Genomic DNA, 20,133 nt, shown 5'->3' with positions numbered 1-20,133 from the left:
TACAGTGAAGTTATGACGACTTCCTGTTTCATGGCGAAGCATGGACCTTCGCCGCCATTTCATGGAAACTCACAAGCTTTACAACATGACATCACCAATGTGTAAAGAGTTTTCTAAAATAGTTTTGAAGTAGATATAGCCAACCTGCAAGAAGTGGTTCATCACAGCATAGAAATAGTCCATTCCTCTTGCCAGCAGGTGGCACTATAACTTTGAGTGAATGTTGGCATATGGATGTGTTCAGGGACTCTTATCATACATGTCAAATTTGGTGCAGATATGAGCATGTACACTGAAGTTACAACAACTTCCTGTTTTATGGCGATTCTTCGAATTTGGACGCCACGCCACGGGCACGCCATTCCACAACAACTCATTTGTACAACTTTTAATCGTCAATGGGTTTAGACTGCACAGCAAAATCTAAAGTCGGTCCAACTAAATTCCTAGAGGGAGTTCGTTGAACCATGGAGTGTGTAAATCCTCCAAAAATGATAAAGTTCAAATGGCCGACTTCCTGTTGGGTTTAGGGCAACGCTCCAAAAGGCTTTTTGTACATCTGGACACGATACATGTGCCACAGAAATTTCATACATGTAGGTGAAACGTGCCGCGGGGACTGCTTCGTTAAATGTCACTCACTGTTGCAAAAAGGTGGCGCTATGATTATGGGTGAATGTTGGCATGTACATGTATTCAGGGCGGGACTCTTATTAAACATGTAAAATTTCGTACAGATCATGTTCAGTCAAGTTACAGTTACCCAGATGTGAGCATGTACACTGAAGTTATTACAACTTCCTGTTTCATGGCGAATCATCAATTTTTCGATGACACGCCACGGGCAAGATGGTCGACTGGTAATAACTGTTTATACAACTTTTAATCGTCAGTGGGTATTGACTGCACAGCGAAAACGTGAAGTCGATTGGATTAATTCCCTAGGAGGAGTTTGTTAAAGTACAAAGTGTGTAAAACTGTCAGGGTTGTGAGGGGTTGAGCAGGTTGGTGGACCCAAATGCAGGACTCAGAGCAGGTCAGGTAACGTTCAAAAGGTTTATTGTGGCAACACAAAGCGAGCACACTTACAAACTGAGTGGCTGAGTCCAAGTAATCCAAAAGAAATAAACAATCCAAGCGAAACCGGTGATCCAAAAGAACTCAAAAGGCATACTCCAAATAACCAGGGAACTGGCAGGACACAACACGAGACAGAGCCATAAAAGCTACAATGACCGGATGAAGACTGAAGAGAAACACCAAACATATATACACCAGGGACTAACGAGCAGGGCGGGAGTAACACAGGTGACACAACACAGACATGAGACTAACGAGACACAGGCAGAAACATCAAACAAACTAACTCAGACACAAGCAGACAGATCACAACAAAACTAAAACCAACAGGGAAAACAGACTGAGGATGGGATAGACAGAATAACAGAACTCATAGCCGACATGGGTAAAACACAGAAGTACGCAGACCCGGAGAAAACACTAAGACTTGAACTGAGACACAGAACGAGGAGCTATGACACAGAGCTAAACCTAAGATACAAGACAGATACTAAGTTAAACTTAAAGATGCGGAAGAACAAAATAATAAACAAGGCTACACGGAGACTAAAGCAGAATGATCAAAATCATAATGAACTAAACAGATCATAACCACACACGCAGACAGTACCAGACCAACCAGCACAAACACAGAGTAAACTAGACATAAGACATGACTGAAATGACCCAAAACACAGACTATCTATGTAACAGATACTGGAGACAGGGCAATAGACAGGACAGAACCCAAAACCCAACATACTATAAGACAGACACTAAAAAGACTACAAATAAGATCGACTGGGAACCAAAACAGAGCAGGCACGCCCACAGTGTGACAAAAACCTCAAAAATGACCATTAAATCCAAAATGACCAACTTCCTGTTGGGTGTCTGGCATTGCTCCAAGAGGCTTTTTTGTACATGTGGACATCATACACGTGCCACAGAAATTTTGTACATGCAGGTGAAACTTTGTCTGGGGGCTGCTCTGTAGGGGGCGCTAGTGAGCTACTTTGCCTTTTATTATGTCCTAAGTTTGGTGAGTTTTCGAGCACGTTTTTTGTTGGCACTTGCTTGATGTTTGGCTGTGTTGGCAAAGGTGTTGACGTTGCTAGTTTTTGATCATAATGTTATCATGACAAATACACGTGGACAGCTGTCCTTAATTGACAGTGGTGAAATACACCCTGAAATTGTAGAGGTGCTACATCACACCAGATCTTACATAATGTTACTTTAAGAAAGGTAACTTTTAATGTTCCTTTTTAAAACTGTACTTTTGCTCTTTAGTAGTAGTTTTAGTATTTTGTGGGACAGCAATCTACGTGTAACTCATGGCTCATTTCAGTGAGCTTGTGCCATATATTCATGAGCTGGGCAGATGCAAACATTTGAAAAGCAAATACGTTTGTATCTCAAATTCAGTAACTGCACACTATACCACAGGTGGCCGTGTTAGAAAACAGCCACATCACCCTTTCACAAGCTTGCAGAAATACTTTCACTTTCCATGTAATATTTAAAGTTAATTTGGTCTATGCAGAACAACTGTACACTGTATAACTCTCTACTGTCATTTGTCATGTCACGCTGTCAAGGAGGTTGAGATGGCGCCAGTGTGTGTGGCTGTTTCTGTCAATGCTGTGTGTGTTTGTGCTGTTTGTGTCACTTAGTGTTCAAAACATCGATTCAATATTGGTGTACAATCGCAAAACACTACTGGATCTCTGATTCTCTGCCTATCCTCTCAATATTAACCTTTTCTTATTAATATACTCTTCATTAGTCTGTTCACGTATGTAGGGTTTAGGTCAGAGTTGTGAGATTGTTTTGGTGTTTCCCCCCTCTTGTTGTTCCTCTCCTCTCCTTGAATGTTTATTCAAGGCTGGGAGAGGATCTCTGTTCGCCAAAACATAGAAACTTAGACTGTGTAAATGATAATGCATCCTTTTGCTCGGGGCCAGACGCCTGACGCTGCTTTAGGCGGCAGGTCTCTGGAACAGCTGTATATGTGTTATAGTACTTCTCTGTTCATTCTCTTTTATTAATAAATTCGTCAAAGACGATTCAATTTCCATGACAAAGAACAGTGTGCTCATGTCTGATCTTCAGTGCATCTCACACATTCACCTTTCTATTTGCCACCTAACCGTTTATGATATGGTGGAGGGTAGTAGTCTCTGTGGGGAGTGAGTGGGAGTTTCCTGTAGCACTCCTATAATTTTCTAGAATTCTCTGCATCCAACTCCCGCCAGCCTTTACCACCTTCTTTGTATCGGTTGGGCTTCATTGTATGAAATGTATCAAATGCTTCAGCATTGTCGTACATCTCATCCAATGACTTGCAGGGATGGGATACCCATTCTACATCACTATAGTTAGCTAGCAAGCCAGCTATAAATCTGGGGAAGAATTCACTAGGTTTTTTGTTACAGTGTTTCTCATACGTACATTTATTTGTGGCAGCCCGCCACAATATCAACGCTGACTGCCACATTTTTTGTTTTACTAGGCCTATTTAAAATCGTATTTGATTGCAGAGTGCTGTAGCGCATTCGCGCAGCACATCCTCAAGTTCCCCCGAGTATCATCAGCTTTACTGTTAAGCTGATGATACATGGGGCAACTTTTTGAGCAATGTTGCTGGGCAATCTTGCTAGTGGCAAGTCTGACTATGTTTTGAACGGATAGCGGCAGTGGGTGGCGGGTAGCGGAGTGGTGGGGGAAGGGGATTATGGTAGTAATCTTTAATCATTACCATTGACGGCAACGTTGCCCTGCACGATTGCTCTAAAAGTTGCTCTGTGTATCATCAGCTTTAGGCATTCCAAATGATGAGCTTACCTTTTTTGTGTAGTTGTGGTGACTATCGAGACTAACTATTGATGTATTAATTACCATGAATTAAATTTGTCTTGAACTCCACCATATTGCACCAATGACGCTGATTATAAGCATATAAATAACCTTAAAATAGACAAAAACTTTATCTAAATTTTAAAAATGCCATCAAAATTGGTCCACCAGGAGTTGAAATTTGACCATCTCCAGTTTAAATGGTATAAATAAACTGCATGTGTCTTTTCAAATGTTAAGGGACTGCTGGCATTCTTAATGTCCCTCAAACTGTCTGTTTTGATGCCTCCCACGCTGTTTGTGAAAAATTTCTTCATTTTTTTATTTATAAGGTCACTACCAGTAGGGCTCAAATCTCACTTTCTGCTTATGACCCCTCAGTCCCTGTCTGCTCTGCTGTCACCTGACTTTGTCTGTGTTACAGAAGATTGTTGGTCATTTGAAGCCGTCAGGTTCTCCAAATGATACTATCCCTCCTCAACTTTTTAAGGAGGTTTTCCCTACTATAGGGCCATCTATTCTTGCATTTTTAAATAGTAGTCTTTCATTGATAATTTCAGGCATATCCCCAAACTAACCTTTCTGTAAAAAATCCTTCAATCCCTAATTTACTTCATTAACCTCAGCTCCATGGTCCCTCATTTCTTTAACAGCCAGACTCCTGAAAACTGAAATATTATAAGTTAATTATCAGGATGTACAGTATGTATAGAGGACAGAGCTGTACACCAGTTTAGTCTAAGCTTGTACCAGATGTAACGTTAAGTAAGTAATGACATACAGCAGAGCTAATAAACATTGCTTCATTACTAATTTCACTGACGTTACATAACAGCCAAAAAACGTGCTGTATAGGGGAGATGTTAGCTAGCGCTAACCGCCTTCACTTTTCCAGCTGTTGGGGAAACTACAGATTGCATGTTTACTACTAGACAAAAACTTACGGCTAGTATTTTTCTCTGCTAACTTTCACCATCATATTCTGCTGCTCGCTCTCTCTCATTCGCTCGGCCTCACACACAGGATATGCAGGGAGCAAGCCAAGTGTTGAGCTTCACCATGCTCGCAGTGTGTGAGTTAAAATCATTACTTGAATGTGTTCAATGATATTAAAGATTGTGTGACATTTTAGTGGGGTGGTTATTCCTTCTGCAACGGTGGTGTGCCGAATACAGGGGAACACCAGTCTCTCTGTTAAGTGTCTTGACAACATAAAGGCCTTGATGGCTCTTAACTTTTTAAGTCTTAATGAAAGTAAAGATAAGACATAACTTTATTAATCCCCCGTAGGGGAAATTTCAGTCAACATAGCAGCACAAAGAAATATAAAAGAACAGATGCAATATTGTAGAAGTATTAACACACTATTTACACTATACAATCAATAATAAATATTTACAACCATCTAAAATAATAAATAATAATACATTTTATTCCTATAGCGCTTTTGAGGACACTCAAAGACACTTTACAGTAAAAGCAGAAGTTACTATGTACATTTAAAACAGATTAAAAACATAAATAGCATAAAAGCAAATATATGAACAGTAGATAAAAACATGGTAAAACCAGATAAATGTCATAATCAGGAAAATATGTCAGTTTGGTGCTGTGGTGTGGACCCTGATGGCTGATGACACATGTTACAAATAAACACAGTTACAGACCATACACAAATGAGCCTCCAAAGTGCTTTGAGGCTTGGGGCTGGATGATTCTGTGGCTGAAGGAGCTCATAAGCTGCCTCAGCTCAGCATAGTGAGGATGAGAGGGATTTTCCATGATGGTTTTCAGCTTCTCTCTCTGTCACTGCCTCCACACTGTCCAGTTCCATCCACACCACCGAGCTGGCCTTCCACACCAACTTGCCCAGTTTGTTGATGCCATCCGTAGCAGCCTGGTGCACACATTGAAGGACGTGAGCCTTCTCCAGAAGAACAGGGCTGATCCTATGTTATTGCCCAAATATTTCTTTATGTTGTAAAGATTATGTTCATAGGTGCTTATAATCATGTTGTATTGCAGTGTTTCTTACAGAACGACAGACACTTTGCAGGCGGTGTGCAGGGTTTATTTTCTATTTCTAGTAGCTCATTTATTATTTCACCATTTTCGTTCTACTTCATTCTCCTAACTGGTCTGTGCTTGCAAAACGCTAAAATGGGTCACCAAATATACCTGGGTGGTCCGCCCAAGTAAAGTCTACGTGTGGGAAATACTGGTATCGGGTGTATGTTCTATTGCAGAAGGCACTCATACACAGCACCCCTCATTTCAAAGCAAGTGGATGGGTTGACTCCTTGTCCAGATCAAGATGACAGTAGATACAGGCAACAGCAGTTACCAATCCTGTGTCCTCTTGAGCCTCCTGCACCACAATGTGTCTGCTTGTTTGTTTCTTGTTTGTAGCTGCCGTTAGCCAAGTGGCTAATCTGCAGCTTGAAGCTCACAGCAACAAGCAGTACACTCTGTTCACGATCAGACAGTGGCGGCTCCTGCCAAATCTCTCAGGGGGGGCAATTAATAATAACTATCAATATTTGTTTAGTCGCAGTTATTAGCTTAGCCTCTGGCATTTTACGGAGCATAAATTAGCCTAGTGGCTAGCGGACTTTTCCTCTCCTCATAGCTTAACAAATTAAATGTATTAGGCTATACTGTTTTCTACTGCAGCTGGTCGTAGTGAGAGCAACAAGCTGGAGGACTGCCAAGTCGTTTTAGGTGACAGAAGCGTAGCTCTGCTGCTGGGTGCATGACTTAAACACGCAAGTGAGAGCCCTCCCGGAACCCATAGAGATTGCATTGCAGCGGCCACAGCTCGAAAAAAACTGCCTTTACATGAAAGTCGATGTGAGAGATCTGGGCAATTTACAACCAGACTGAAATCGCACCAAAAGAGGCCGGACTCCACGGAACACGAGTTGACGCTGATTGGACAGCGATATTCAGAGACAAACTGTCTGTCAAAAACAGTCACAGCTAAGTAACACTGTAGTAGAAAGTGTGAGAAAAATATCCCCTGCCTTTCCCGGCTTGGTGGTGCGTCGTCCGGTTACCCTAATGAACAAGCTGCCCCTGCAATCAGAGGTCCCTTTACACACCCCTCCCCACAGAAACTGTATGAGGCTACGACAGTGGACATTTCACTTTGTGTGAACATATACACACCTGGTACAGATATTTTTCTGAAGAAATCTGCCAGGCAGTGTGTGATGCTGACATGATGCCAGAGATGGGGACTCGAGTGCGACTTAAGTCGCGCACACAGTGACTTCAGACTCAACTTGAGACTCATCCTCAAAAGACTTCAGACTTGACTCGGACTCGAGGTGCGGGACTCGTGAAAAATGTTTAGTTTTAGGAAACGTCTGATGAGCTTGCCATTATTCCCCTTCCTCCGTTACCTATAACCTGCCTACGTAACGCGGAACATCTGCTGCGCGCGGCTGCACCTGAGAGAGGACAGCAAACACCGGCAGCGGCTGTGCCATTCATCATAAACTTTGGCATACAACAAGACCCAAACAAAGAAGCGCTGAACACAAACATATGGTGAGTAAACATGTTTAGCTCACCATTGACCATCTAACGTTAGCTTGCTTCTTGCTTCAGCTACGACCTACTAGAGGTTAACTCCGACTGTCGTTCGTTATGTCGTTCATATTCCTGCGGTTCTCCTTCCAGGGTGTCCAGTACCGATACAACCGCCTGACGTTTGGTTACTCCCTGGCTCCGCGCACTTTCTTCAAGTGTGTCGACGCGGCTCTGGAGCCACTGCAGCGGTTGGGCATTAGGGTCCTGTTTTATCCGGACAATATGCTGGTACAAGGCGGTGGTGCAGACGGCCAAACTTGTCGCAGACCTCTCTCACCTGGGTTTTCACGGTGAACTGGAAGAAGAGTGCTCCTCTCCCCTCCCAGAGGCTCACCTACCTGGGTATGGTACTTGACTCCTCTCTCTGGTAAAGCCGCTCCGACGGGTTGTCCCATGGGCAGTGGTGACAGCTCTGTCGATCATGAGGCTTCTGGGCCTCATGTCAGCTGCTCACGTGGTGGTCCCCCTGGGCCTCCTGCACATGAGGAGGTTGCAGCGGTGAGACAGAGACGGCGCCTGATTGCTGTTCCTCTGTCTGTGGGTTCAAATCTGGCCTACTGACCGGACCCCCTCTCTCTGTCGGTCGGGGTTCACCTGGGCAGGGTCACGTCCCATATCTCGGTCTTCACAGACACCTGCCTGATGGGAGCGGGACCTATCTCTCTCAAGTGGTAGGCGATCTGTGGCAGGGCCACATGCCTCTCCACATAAACGTGCCGGAGCTCCTCACGGTGTGGACGGCGATCTGAGCCATGAGCCGTGGAAACTCCCCATTGGAGGGGGGGGATGCCTTCTCTCAGGCTGGGGCGCTATCAGGAGTTTTTCACTTCTCGGCCGGACCCTCCGGGGCTGGCGAGGCGGCGCCTGGAGGGTCTAGGTCTCTCTCGTGAGGTGGTTTGCACCATCCAGGGCTCGAGAGCCGCCTCTACTCGGTCTACTTACTCCTTTAAGTGGTCGGCGTTCCAACGTTAGTGTCTGAACGCCGGTGATACGGCCTGTTGTTTCACAGTGGGATTTGGTGCTAGTCTTACACACGCTTCAGTACAGCTGCCCTCTAAGTTGAAGACCTCACTCGATCTTGGTTCTCCGTGCTGAAGAAAATTTTGGGAGCCGAAGGCCAGGTCTCACCGTTGTGTATATATACAAGGTGCGGACGTAGGAGAGGCCCACGCTGTGGGTGGGCGTACACAACTTTTCTCAGTGCCGCACAGGCACGCAGAGGGGTAAACCCAATAGCGATCGCCTTAGAGGGCGAAACCTATACTCACAGAATCTGGAGTTACAGTACGTAACTACCGTTATCGATTTAGAGATCGAGTCCAGACAAATTCTAGATCAGTAACTATGGCAACTTATGATGTGAATCTAACTGCTCAGGAGGACTTTTACTTGAACAAACTCTGACTCCTCATATCCTGGGAGCCTAAGCAGCTGTCTGACAAACCATTTTACCATTCATGCATGCACTTTTTTGAGGCACACCACATCATGTGTCTGTTTAGGCATTTGAATAAACAAACAATGCTGACATTTTTCTTGGAGAAGACAATCTGGTCCGTTTATTAAAAGAAATATAAGTTTGATACTGATCCAGTGATTCTCTGTCACTCATTACCGTTTCCTTTATGTCATAAATACCCTCAACCGTTCTTCCTTTGTTGTCTACATTAATTTTCATGAGTCTACATCTTCAGAGATATTGAAATCCTGGTTAGATATTACTTTGTTAACCACCTTTAACATGACCACTTTTATGATCCATGTGTCATCGATGAAAGCACATCAGCTCAGAACAAAATCTATGGCCTACGTTGTCCTTTATAACACTGTGACTCTGTGGACATTAAGGCAGCTGTCAGGTTGGCAACATTTGCACTGAAACATTTAGCGTGGGCTGCATTACTGCAGTAATCAGTTTAAGTCAAACTAATCTGTATGAAGGTGTAAGTGATCAATGAACAATAATAATTTTGCAGACGTCCCAAAGCTCTTATTTAATAATTTTTCATGTTGTGATTTGTCGCACTGATGGAACATTCCTATCATAGTTATTGGAGAAGATGAGGATCAATGTGGTGCAGCTAAAACAACTTTAAGATTCAAAAACTGTTTTTGAATTTTAGCTGCATATAGTCTTAATGTGTTTTGACAGCATTAAATTAAATGTGAAATGTGTAAGATTTTTAAATGTATAACACATCTAAAACCTTATAGTGAGTATGAACCCGGACAGATTTTGCAACTGCAAATCACCAAAATAATTGTTGATTGGTCGGACTGTGACTTTACATCAACAGGTCAATGAGTAAACTGTGTCTTCTGTTTGATCCATAATTTCATCTTGGATAACTTTGATGGGTTTTTGTCTGCACACATGCACTGTGCTGATACTAATAAAGTCTCATTGCAGAGCAGCATGTTTTCCCTCTGTAGCTCTCATCTGTACAAACACCTGCTTTTTCACAATTATACTGTGTCCTGCTCAGAGGCACAGAATCAGTTCTACTGGCACAATACTTCTATTATTTAGTGATTGATTTGTGTTTGTTAACATTTGTTGAATAAACCAGAATATGATCATGGTGTCTTTAGATTCATTAGATGTTTCAAGGGGAAATTGAAATAATGGAACTCATATCAAAGCAGACGCTCAGTTTTAAGCTTCCTATTTATTTCTTTTCTGATATCCTTTAACTCCGGCCTACTCCATACAATTTAGTTGCAAGTCACATGACTTGACACCGATCGATCACTGCGTTCCATCATATAAATACAACAGCCCATTTAATAAACATTTAATCAGCTGATTTTATTGTGTTATCTGTCTACACTCCAGTATGAAACTGCAGTGTTGTGATGTATCAGACTAGTTCAATCAGCTGCAGCGTCCAATCAATAACAGATATACAATAAGTGGGCATGTCATTCTGTAAAAGACTTTTGCTCCTCGGAGCAAAAATAAGAGCTTTGGGACGTCTGCAAGATGGTGGATCAGATCATCATCCACTTCAAGCGAGGATTGAGGAAACGACAAAAAAGAGACTTGAGATGCACCTTCGGGGTTGATTGAACTTGTTCTGATCAGCTGTTCTGGAACCGAAAACTCTGAGATCAATCAACTCAGAGCTCATGGTAAGGCTCAGAGTTCGAACGTATTTTTTTGTTCTGAGCCGAGGAGGAGAGCACAGTCTCCACAATCCCGGGATAGCAGGGAGGGGGGGGAGGCGAACTGCAGCCTGTGATTCAGCAGAACAGGGTGTCCATCCATCTGTGCATCGAGCAGGAATTTAGGAGTGAGTAAATAGGCCTATTGATTTTACATCTGAATCATCATAATGGTTGAGATTGAAATGTCAACCCTAAATAAATGTTGAATCACTATTACTATACCGATGAAAAATGACAATATATGAGCATCACATTGGAATAATATTGATTTATAGTTGTCCTACTTGATTAAGCATTGATTTGTAGTTGATTGGGTAATAATTATGTTGAAAAATCATCTATTTATAGTTGACCAGAAATTACGTGATATTAAAAAAACATTGATTTATAGTTGACCTGGAAATATGATTGAAAAGTCATTGAATTAGTTGACCGGGAAATATGATTGAAAAGTCATCTCTTTATAGTTGACTGGGAAATGATGTGATGTTGAAAAGCCATGGATTTAATGTTGACCGGGAAACATGATTAAAAAGTCATTGAATTATTGTTGACCGGGAAATATGACGGGGAGACCATCACTTGGTGGATCAACGTTCTTGAACCCCACGTCTTACAAGTCCACATCAGGTAAGCGCATATTTATTTATCTAATTTTTAATTGTATCAAATTTGTAGACATTTATTCTTTATTGACATTGTCTAACATTATATGCAGCCATAGACTATATACAAGTGTTTCAATACCATTTTGACAAATAGCACAATATCAAAGCTCCATCAAAATAGGATAAGTTACTTTGCTAGCATAAATGCTAACTTTATCACCAGAAGATAATTTCTTGTACAGGACTGTAAATCATGATAATAAATGTATTTTATCTTTGCTCAGATTTCGAGTGCTTTATATATATTTATGTGCACACCTTCCTCATGGTCATAACTGATCCAAGCTAATGCCCCTGTCATTTAAATTTAAATAAGCCAGCTAACGTGATACATCTGTCAGTCTTCTACAGTTTTCAGCCTCCATATTCAATCTATGACTGCATTTAAAGTTAGACAATTTAAATAAAGTTCAACTATAAACGTCAATGGATTCCACCACAGCCAGGCAGTCTACATCTACAATGAACTAGCGAATTGGTAACATTAGTGAATTGAAGTAAGTTAACTGTTATACTGTTTAATATCTATAAATATCTATACGTGATATTGAAATAATATAGCACCAATTCAGCCTGACTAACATTATTTATCTTCACATCATTGTCACTACTTAAAGTTTTAACTTTATGTTTTTGTTTGTATGTTTTCTGTTATAGATGCCCTGACTGAACAAATGGGGACAGAAGTCTTTGACTTTGCCCAGGCAGCACAAAAATGGCCTCCTATGCTCCAGATTGGATGAGTGGACAGAGCAGAGCAGGAGTAGTGAATTTGTTTTTTATTACATAAATAAACTTGTATTTTTTAAACTGATTATGTTCGTTCGTTTATATTTACTTATACATTTATACATTTTTAATATATTATAGTCTCTTTTCTGTGGTTCATTGAAGTAAAGTTGAATTTTAGTGAGGCTGTCTTTTCAACGTTGTCTCAATAGTAATATTGGTTGAAATAACATTGAAGTCACGTTGATTTTTAAATAATAATTTAAATTTTTAAAATACTTTCTTAACGCTGCTTTACACAAAGTTTACAATTCAACAACACCATAGCCGGAGATCCACATTATATAAGGTCATTGCAAATACCTGGATCACACTCAGAGAACTACAGGACCACATAGCGGCAGGTAACACAATGTTCCAAAACATCAGCAGAGTTAGTCTCTCTTCATTGGGTGAAGCCGCTGTATAGAGTCTCGTTCAACATACAGTAAAGTTAATTTGTGTAAAACAAGTGAGGAATACACATCCATATTTTACACATTCGGGCACCTGTATTTGTGGGTTTTAATTGTACTACATGCATGACAAAACTTTATCGCAAACTGCTATGCCTTCACACAGAAAACGCAAAAGCAAAAGCGTTATTTTATTTTTATTTGTAGTTGCTGCTTCGTGTCCATTTGGGTGTACTGTATTGTTACAAAAATACAAGTTTGAAGAGTTGGAAGAGTTTTGCAAGAATTGTTGTCTTTTGCAAGATATGTATAATGTTTTATTTTCCTCTTTTGTCAGCAGAAAAGTTGAAAAGTACAAGAAAATAAAAAACATTAAAAGTTTCAAACATACATCTCTTAGTCATTTTAAACTCTTTCAAGGTAGCGTCCATTGCTAAACAGGCCCAAACATATTAGCACAACTGCAATTGAAAAAAATCTGAAAAGGTTTGACATTTTCCATGTAAAGGCACATCAACAAACAATATATCCATCCATCCATTCATCCATCCATCCATCGTCAACCGCTTATCCTGCGTACAGGGTCGCAGGGTGCTGGAGCCAATCCCAGCTGACATCGGGCGAAAGATGGGGTACATCCCGGACAGGTCGCCAGTCCATTGCAGACAAACAATATATATACGTTGATTTTTAGTTAGCTATGATTTCAATGTTTTAATATTAAAAAGGGTGCTAAATGATGATGAATTAACATGAAATTAGCGTTGAGAGCAAAATGTTGATTCAACATAGTTTCAACATTGTTTCAATAGTAAAATTGGTTGAAATAACACTGAAGTCACGTTGATTTTTAGTTAGCTATCATTTCAACGTTGTTTCAATAGTAATATTGGTTGAAATACCATTGAAGTCACATTGTTTGTTAGTTAGACTATCATTTCAACGTTGTTTCAATAGTAATATCGGTTGAAATAACACTGAAGTCATGTTGATTTTTAGTTAGCTATCATTTCAACGTTGTTTCAATAGTAATATCGGTTGAAATAACACTGAAGTCATGTTGATTTTTAGTTAGCTATCATTTCAACGTTGTTTCAATAGTAATATTGGTTGAAATAACACTGAAGTCACGTTGATTTTTAGTTAGCTATCATTTCAACGTTGTTTCGGTATTAAAGAAGGGTGCAAAAGGATGATGCATCAACACCAGAGTCTGATGTTGATTCAATGAAATTAGCGTTGAGAGCAGAATGTTGATTCAACATAGTTTCAGTAATGTTTGCTATTTGGGTGGTGCCTTAAACATCTTGTTGGGTACACAAGCTCATTTAACCAGGTAACTGTTGCAAACATGGCAAAACGTTTTGCTTACCACAGGAGTATTTGACCAGGATGTTGATTGGTAACAAGTTTGTCGTTCCACCAGGTGCCCATATTGACACCCAAAACACACACACACAAAGCAGTGTCCATAAAAGTCTCTAACAAGGGTATTATACAGAATTAATCTGATTGGGGGAGGTCGGTGGGGGGTTCGGCCAGAGGGCTCAGAGACAGACAGGAGGAGACAGTGTTGATCAGTGACACATGGAAAGTGGGGTGAATCTTCATAGATGCTGGTAACTTAAAGGCCCTTGCACTTCTCACCAGGAAACTGTAGCAAAGCAGGCAAAACATTTTGAAATTAAACTTGCCCCAGGAGTATTTGACTAGGGTGTTAATAAGTTGATTGATCTGCCAGTTGCCAGAGTGAAGCCACGCTCACAAACAAAGAAATGCATAACAAAGATCAAATTACTCTTTTGAACATTACATATTTCTTTATATTTTATATTTTGAAACCAACTGAAATATAACGTGTCAGTATAGTTGTGTAAGTATGTATTAATCAATATGACATACTACTATTTCAATGTGTTGCAGAAGAAGAATGTTAAATATTTGTATCCTAAAAAAAACAAGAACTTAACTTAGGCAGTGACCGGCAGAACTGGTACTTAACGCCACCTGCATTTAATCTTTGATTTGATTAATTTGTGCTTTTTTTTTCTGAAGACACGTTTCACAATCCTATCCTATGCACCATTTTTTACAACTATTTATTATAAATGCTGTGAGCTTTTCTTGAGGCAGATACACAATGGACCAGTTTATAGCAGGTCAAGTCAGTTTAATTTATATGGCCCCATGTCACAGATTTGCCTCAGGGGGCTTTACAATGAGCATGACCCAGCATACTTCAACCCCAACACCCTATATCTTGAGCTCCTTGACCCTAACCAGTTCTCTGGTCTCTTTGTTCTTAACAGCTTGGCGGGTCAGTACAAGGGAACCGGTTTTACTTCTCTCTTCAGTATGAGGAAGGAGAGGAAATGGAGGGCGGCTGCCTGTACAGGAAGTCTAATGCAAAGTTCCACTCACTTCCTGGGTACCCACAATGCTCTCTGGCCAGTGGGGTGGTCAACTTCTTCCTGGCTCGTACAGATGCTGTACAGAGGGTGGGATTTGACCCCAAGCTCCAGAGGGTAGCGCATTCAGGTAGGTCTAGAGCCAAACAGAATTTAGATTCCAAGTGGCCTTAAGCCCATATTTTTCAGTTTTTGTTGGCCATGATACAAAGATGTGTTTTTCTAATATCTGTCTCTGACTCTAGAGTTCTTTATGGATGGCCTGGGCTCCTTACTGGTTGCCAGCTGTGACCATGTGTCCATTGGCCATCAGCCCAAAACAGCCAACGAAAAGGATGCAGCTCGCTACGCCAGCTTCAGAAATCCTTCACACAGTGACTCAGAGTTCAAACTGCAGCTTCACTTCTTCAAAAACAACCTCAAGTGTATCCGATATGGATAGAACACAACTGGAAGACATTGAAGTCACTGGTTGTACCTATTGACTTTATTCACATTATTTAATAACCCATAAAGAACATTATGAATTTGGAAGCTGCTGTAATAATAATAATAGTTTAATTTAGTATAATGACAAAGGTGCCACCACTGAAAAATTAAATGAGATATTAGATTTAAATAGCTTTAATCAAACACACTCAAATTTACTCAAAGAGAAATCCAACATTTACTTTTCAATTGATTGTTTTTAACCAACATTTAAGCCAGTAGATACAGACTTCGTTCTATCAAAATGATAAAAGGTAAAGAAACATCTAAAAATAGTAATCCTGTTCTTACTAAAGGTTTACATGTGTATGTTGATACAAACCTAAGAACTTATGCATAAAACCCTTTTTCAAAAAGATAAAGGTCATATTCTCAGGCTGGGTCAATTTATGTAGCCTAATACAAAACAAAACTTGTGAAAAGTTGAAATCTTCTTTAAAATGAAACACTAGTATTACAGTGCAAGGTATGCAAGTATAAAACATTTAAACGGCTCGATTTGTGAAAAGCTATTTCTCAAAGGACCTAACATTCTGTGCTAAGGATGACAGAAGAAAAATGTCACTGTTTACAATGCCCCAGGAATCACTGCGGTCTGGAGATCCAGCACCTGTATGTTACAGTTTTCTGCTGAAACACAAACATTCTGAGTCTTTGGATTCTGATTTTTGAGGCACTACTTCATTACCACTTGTAGCCAATGCATTTACCAAGTGCGCCAAACGCAGGCTCTCTGCTTTACACTCAATTTGTAATTTAATAACACATTTTTGAAAAACCTTAAACACACTTACTGCTTTACACTCTGAAATTCAATAACACACGTCTAGCAAAACTGTAATATTTATTTTGCTTCACTATTTTCTTAATTAGCATCCCACACTGACACATGTGAAAACACTTTTAGATAATAGAGTTTTTCTCAATTGCTAAGACTGGTAACTGGTATTTACTTGATCTCTATCACCTTCTTAGCACAGCAGATGTTAACATGTTTTTATTGGTTTCACACAGTGCTGTCCTTTTTTTTCTTCTGAAACACTAACAGTGATTCATGAAGCACTATTTCAGAAAACAAAACAAATTACTTTCTTAACGCTGCTTTACACAAAGTTTACAATTCAACAACACCATAGCCGGAGATCCACATTATATATGGTCATTGCAAATACCTGGATCACACTCAGAGAACTACAGGACCACATAGCGGCAGGTAACACAATGTTCCAAAACATCACCAGAGTTAGTCTCTCTACATTGGGTACTTTATTGCAAACTGCTATGCCTTCACACAGAAAACGCAAAAGCAAAAGCGTTATTTTATTTTTACTTGTAGTTACTGCTTTGTGTCCATTTGGGTGTACTGTATTGTTACAAAAATACAAGTTTGAAGAGTTGGAAGAGTTTTGCAAGAATTGTTGCCTTTGCATAATATGTATAATGTTTTATTTTCCTCTTTTGTCAGCAGAAAATTTCGCCAGTCCATCGCAGACAAACAATATATACAAAAGAAAGACAATTACAGTGCAAATGGTTATTCTCGGTCTGTGAGTCTTTTCACTGCTGCCGTCAGCTCCAGCCATGGTACGGTAACAACTTTTGTGGGTGCAACGTTTACCTTAACTATGAATAAGGAGCAATGCACTTTGTCTTCACTGACAACCAACATGTATGAGCACTGATAGTCACATCTGATCCTGACCTCCCTGGGGCCAACAAGCAAGATTCTGCTATGGGGACCTCTTACCGGACTCATGTAAACAATTTGTCATTGTTGTACAGTCACACCTGACACTGTAGAGGTCTCACTACAATCGTCCCTCTCTATAATAAACCTGAAAGGAAATGTCTTCTAGACTTGCCTTTGGGTTTAAGAAAGCTGGTTTGTCAAGATTGGGAGCCAATCTACTGGGTCATTTGGTGGAGCAGCAACTGTTCCATTAGGGTCTGAGCTGCTTGTATCTGATGCTGGCTCTACATCGCTGGCTGTGCTCACACTGGCTGAGGCTGCTTATACTTCACCTGGGTCTGTGTGACTTGCTAGACTTGCAGTACAGATGTAAGACATTTGTGCTGGGTCTGTGCTGGTGTTGGCTGAGGCTGGAAATGGATCAACTGTACTGGTGGATGGAGTCTACTGATGATGATCCAGCATGTACTCTACTGAAAAACTATAGCATAGGCCCTGTGTATTATAGATAACAATACTAGCTAGATATTATTGTTATCAGCTGCAGGTTTTCATTTCAGTTTTAATTTAGAACATTTTCAAATGTAAAATATGGTTGGGCTGAATACGCTTTGGTTATTATTTACTGATTTATGTGCATCTATTTTGCCCTGTTTGCCTTGCTAATCATATTTTAATAATCAATAATCAATGTCAATCCATTGCTTTCCATCTTGCATTAGTTAAAATGAGGAGTGCCATTACGTCCATACATTGCCTGGACTGGAGGTTTTATTTCGTGCATGCGCAAATGAACACATGTTCTCGAGCAACGGGGTTATCTTTTCTAAACTGTACTTTATAAAAACTGTTGCCTGTCAGTGTTTATTAAATGTAATAAATAGTTTTATCTCACTCTAACACTGGTAAGGCACAAAGTCTGGCAAGCAACCGGAACACAGACCAAGAGATGCACTGCCCAACTGGGTTGGCAAGACAAACAGACTACAGTGAGATTCACTGCAACCTACAACTTAACATTACTGTTATTCAATGACATCAGACTTTGTGAGGAAAGAACACAAGTTTAGCTACTTGTTGTTCCCGCAATTTACTCTCATTGAGTTTTTTCTCTTCTTTTGACTCTCTTGACATGAGAGTGACGAGGGGCCTTGCTTAATTTGCTGACCGTGGGTACCATGGCAACTCGTATCCAAAGAGTGATGCAGTTCAGTTCATCATAATGAAGCTCTACATCCTGAACTCCACTGGTTCGTTCACTGTCAGGAATTGACTCCAAGATGTTTGAGATTCATTTCTGGAGGTGTAATCTCCCTTTTGCACTCATTTTGCTTCTCTCACTAGTTTGATGGTTGTCTCCACAGATTCTACACAAATGAGGCCATCATCAACATAGAAATTGTTTTCTGATGAAGCTGGCAGCTGAGGGATGCTATTTTTCATTTTAGAGTGCAAAATACTTAAATCTAAATTTACTGGCTGGGCATAATTGCCCAGAAAAAGATGTTGCTGAAGATGACTGAGTCCAACCTCACCCTTCATCAGCTCTGGTATTTCTGGTGCTATTCTCTTCAGATGTTTCCACCTTTTGGAAGTTTAAGTAGTAGGAACGTGGGAATGTTCAAGTGGGATGAAATATCTGGTATATGTATATAGGTGGCAAGTTGATACATTTTTGTAACTTGCAATCGATTAGTGACCCCTGCTGGGGACTGTAGGCAGGCCAGTTTAGCACCCAGACTCTTTTACTATGGAGCCATGCTGTTGTAATTAGTGCAGAAAGTGGTTTGGCTTTGTCTTGCTTAAATAAACGAGGCCGTCCCTGAAATAGACATTGTCTACTAGGTAGCATATATTACAACTTTGTGCAGTCGGAGAAAAGCAACTGCAGTCGCCGGACTCGAGGTTTTAATGTCATGTGACATGGTGACGTTTTGCAGCGCCAGCAAAAGTCAGACACAATTTTTAAACAGCTTTCCTTATTTAAAGTCCAGCATGCATCACGTTAAGTCAACGCTGCGCAGCGCCGCCTGAAGTCAAATGCACCTGTCGTTATCAACCAACTAACACTGCCCTCAAGTGGCTTGGAGAACATAACCATGATATATAAAACGGAGTTAAAATAACAAATGTGGATACCATCTATGAAAGGGTTAATGCCATTCTCTCCTGACAAGTGCGTGTTCATTCCCACTTAGATTAACAGATGGATACACTAATGTAGGGAAATATATTTATGTATGCATAATTCATTAGCTACTATTATAAAGTGTTGGTAAGTGCAGATTATTCTGAAGAAAAGGTTTTCAATGTACACTAAGACACACATTGCGACCTTATGTTTTTGTGAGATTTAAGCTCAATCAATCAAGTTACTGATGTGTTGTTCTTTTATACACTTGCCATTAATGATTAATACAAACAAACTTTACTTTAGATCACGTTGTTATTTTATTGGACTTTTTATCTGAAGTACTTTATTGCAGATGAAACACACAGAAACTGGCGTAATGTATGTAAGGAAAGCCCTGATGTACAGTAAACCTCCACTAACTAATGCGCTTTCGATACACATAGGGTTTGAATCAATAAGGAAATAATAGCCTTGGAGGAACTAGCAAGAGACAGAGTTAATACAAATTATATATCAATTAATACATAATGATGTACCATTAAGGATTAAGCTACATGTCAGTAAAGTGCAGCTCGCCCAGCTGCAATATTAGTGATGCTTACAAATTAATGCATCACTAAAACCACATATATTAGCCTACTTCTAAGTTGACTACTTCTTCCACCACAGACAAAACGACTCTACATGCTATAATTAAAATATGAACCAACAACAGAAGACCAAAGGCTGAACAGAAAATGAGCTGTGTTGGAAGTGGAAACATGAAATAATAATCATTTTAATTTTCTCAGTTAAACCAGCCGGTGGCGTAATGCAATGATTCTACACACTCCGACACAGTAGATGGCGGTATGCACTTTAAAAAGAAATATTATTCCGG

At 40.3% G+C, this 20,133-nt stretch overlaps 1 protein-coding gene across 1 annotated transcript in view; it reads left to right on the top strand.

The window, feature by feature from the left end:
- Positions 1–16,826, top strand: part of LOC119882316 (beta-1,4 N-acetylgalactosaminyltransferase 2-like) — a 46,289-nt gene extending 29,463 nt beyond the window's left edge. Inside the window, exons 11-12 of the mRNA XM_038692327.1 lie at positions 14,842–15,070; positions 15,186–16,826. Of these exons, the coding sequence (XP_038548255.1) occupies positions 14,842–15,070; positions 15,186–15,382 (426 nt within the window). The 3' untranslated portion in view covers positions 15,383–16,826. The remainder of the gene's footprint in view (positions 1–14,841; positions 15,071–15,185) is intronic.
- The last annotated feature ends 3,307 nt before the right edge of the window (positions 16,827–20,133 follow it).

The sequence above is a fragment of the Micropterus salmoides genome, unplaced genomic scaffold (genome assembly GCF_014851395.1).
Source record: "Micropterus salmoides isolate LMB-PRFRI ecotype aquatic unplaced genomic scaffold, ASM1485139v1 Ms_hic_scaffold_10, whole genome shotgun sequence".
Taxonomy (NCBI): domain Eukaryota; kingdom Metazoa; phylum Chordata; class Actinopteri; order Centrarchiformes; family Centrarchidae; genus Micropterus; species Micropterus salmoides.
This window is presented reverse-complemented; position numbering and strand designations above follow the sequence as displayed.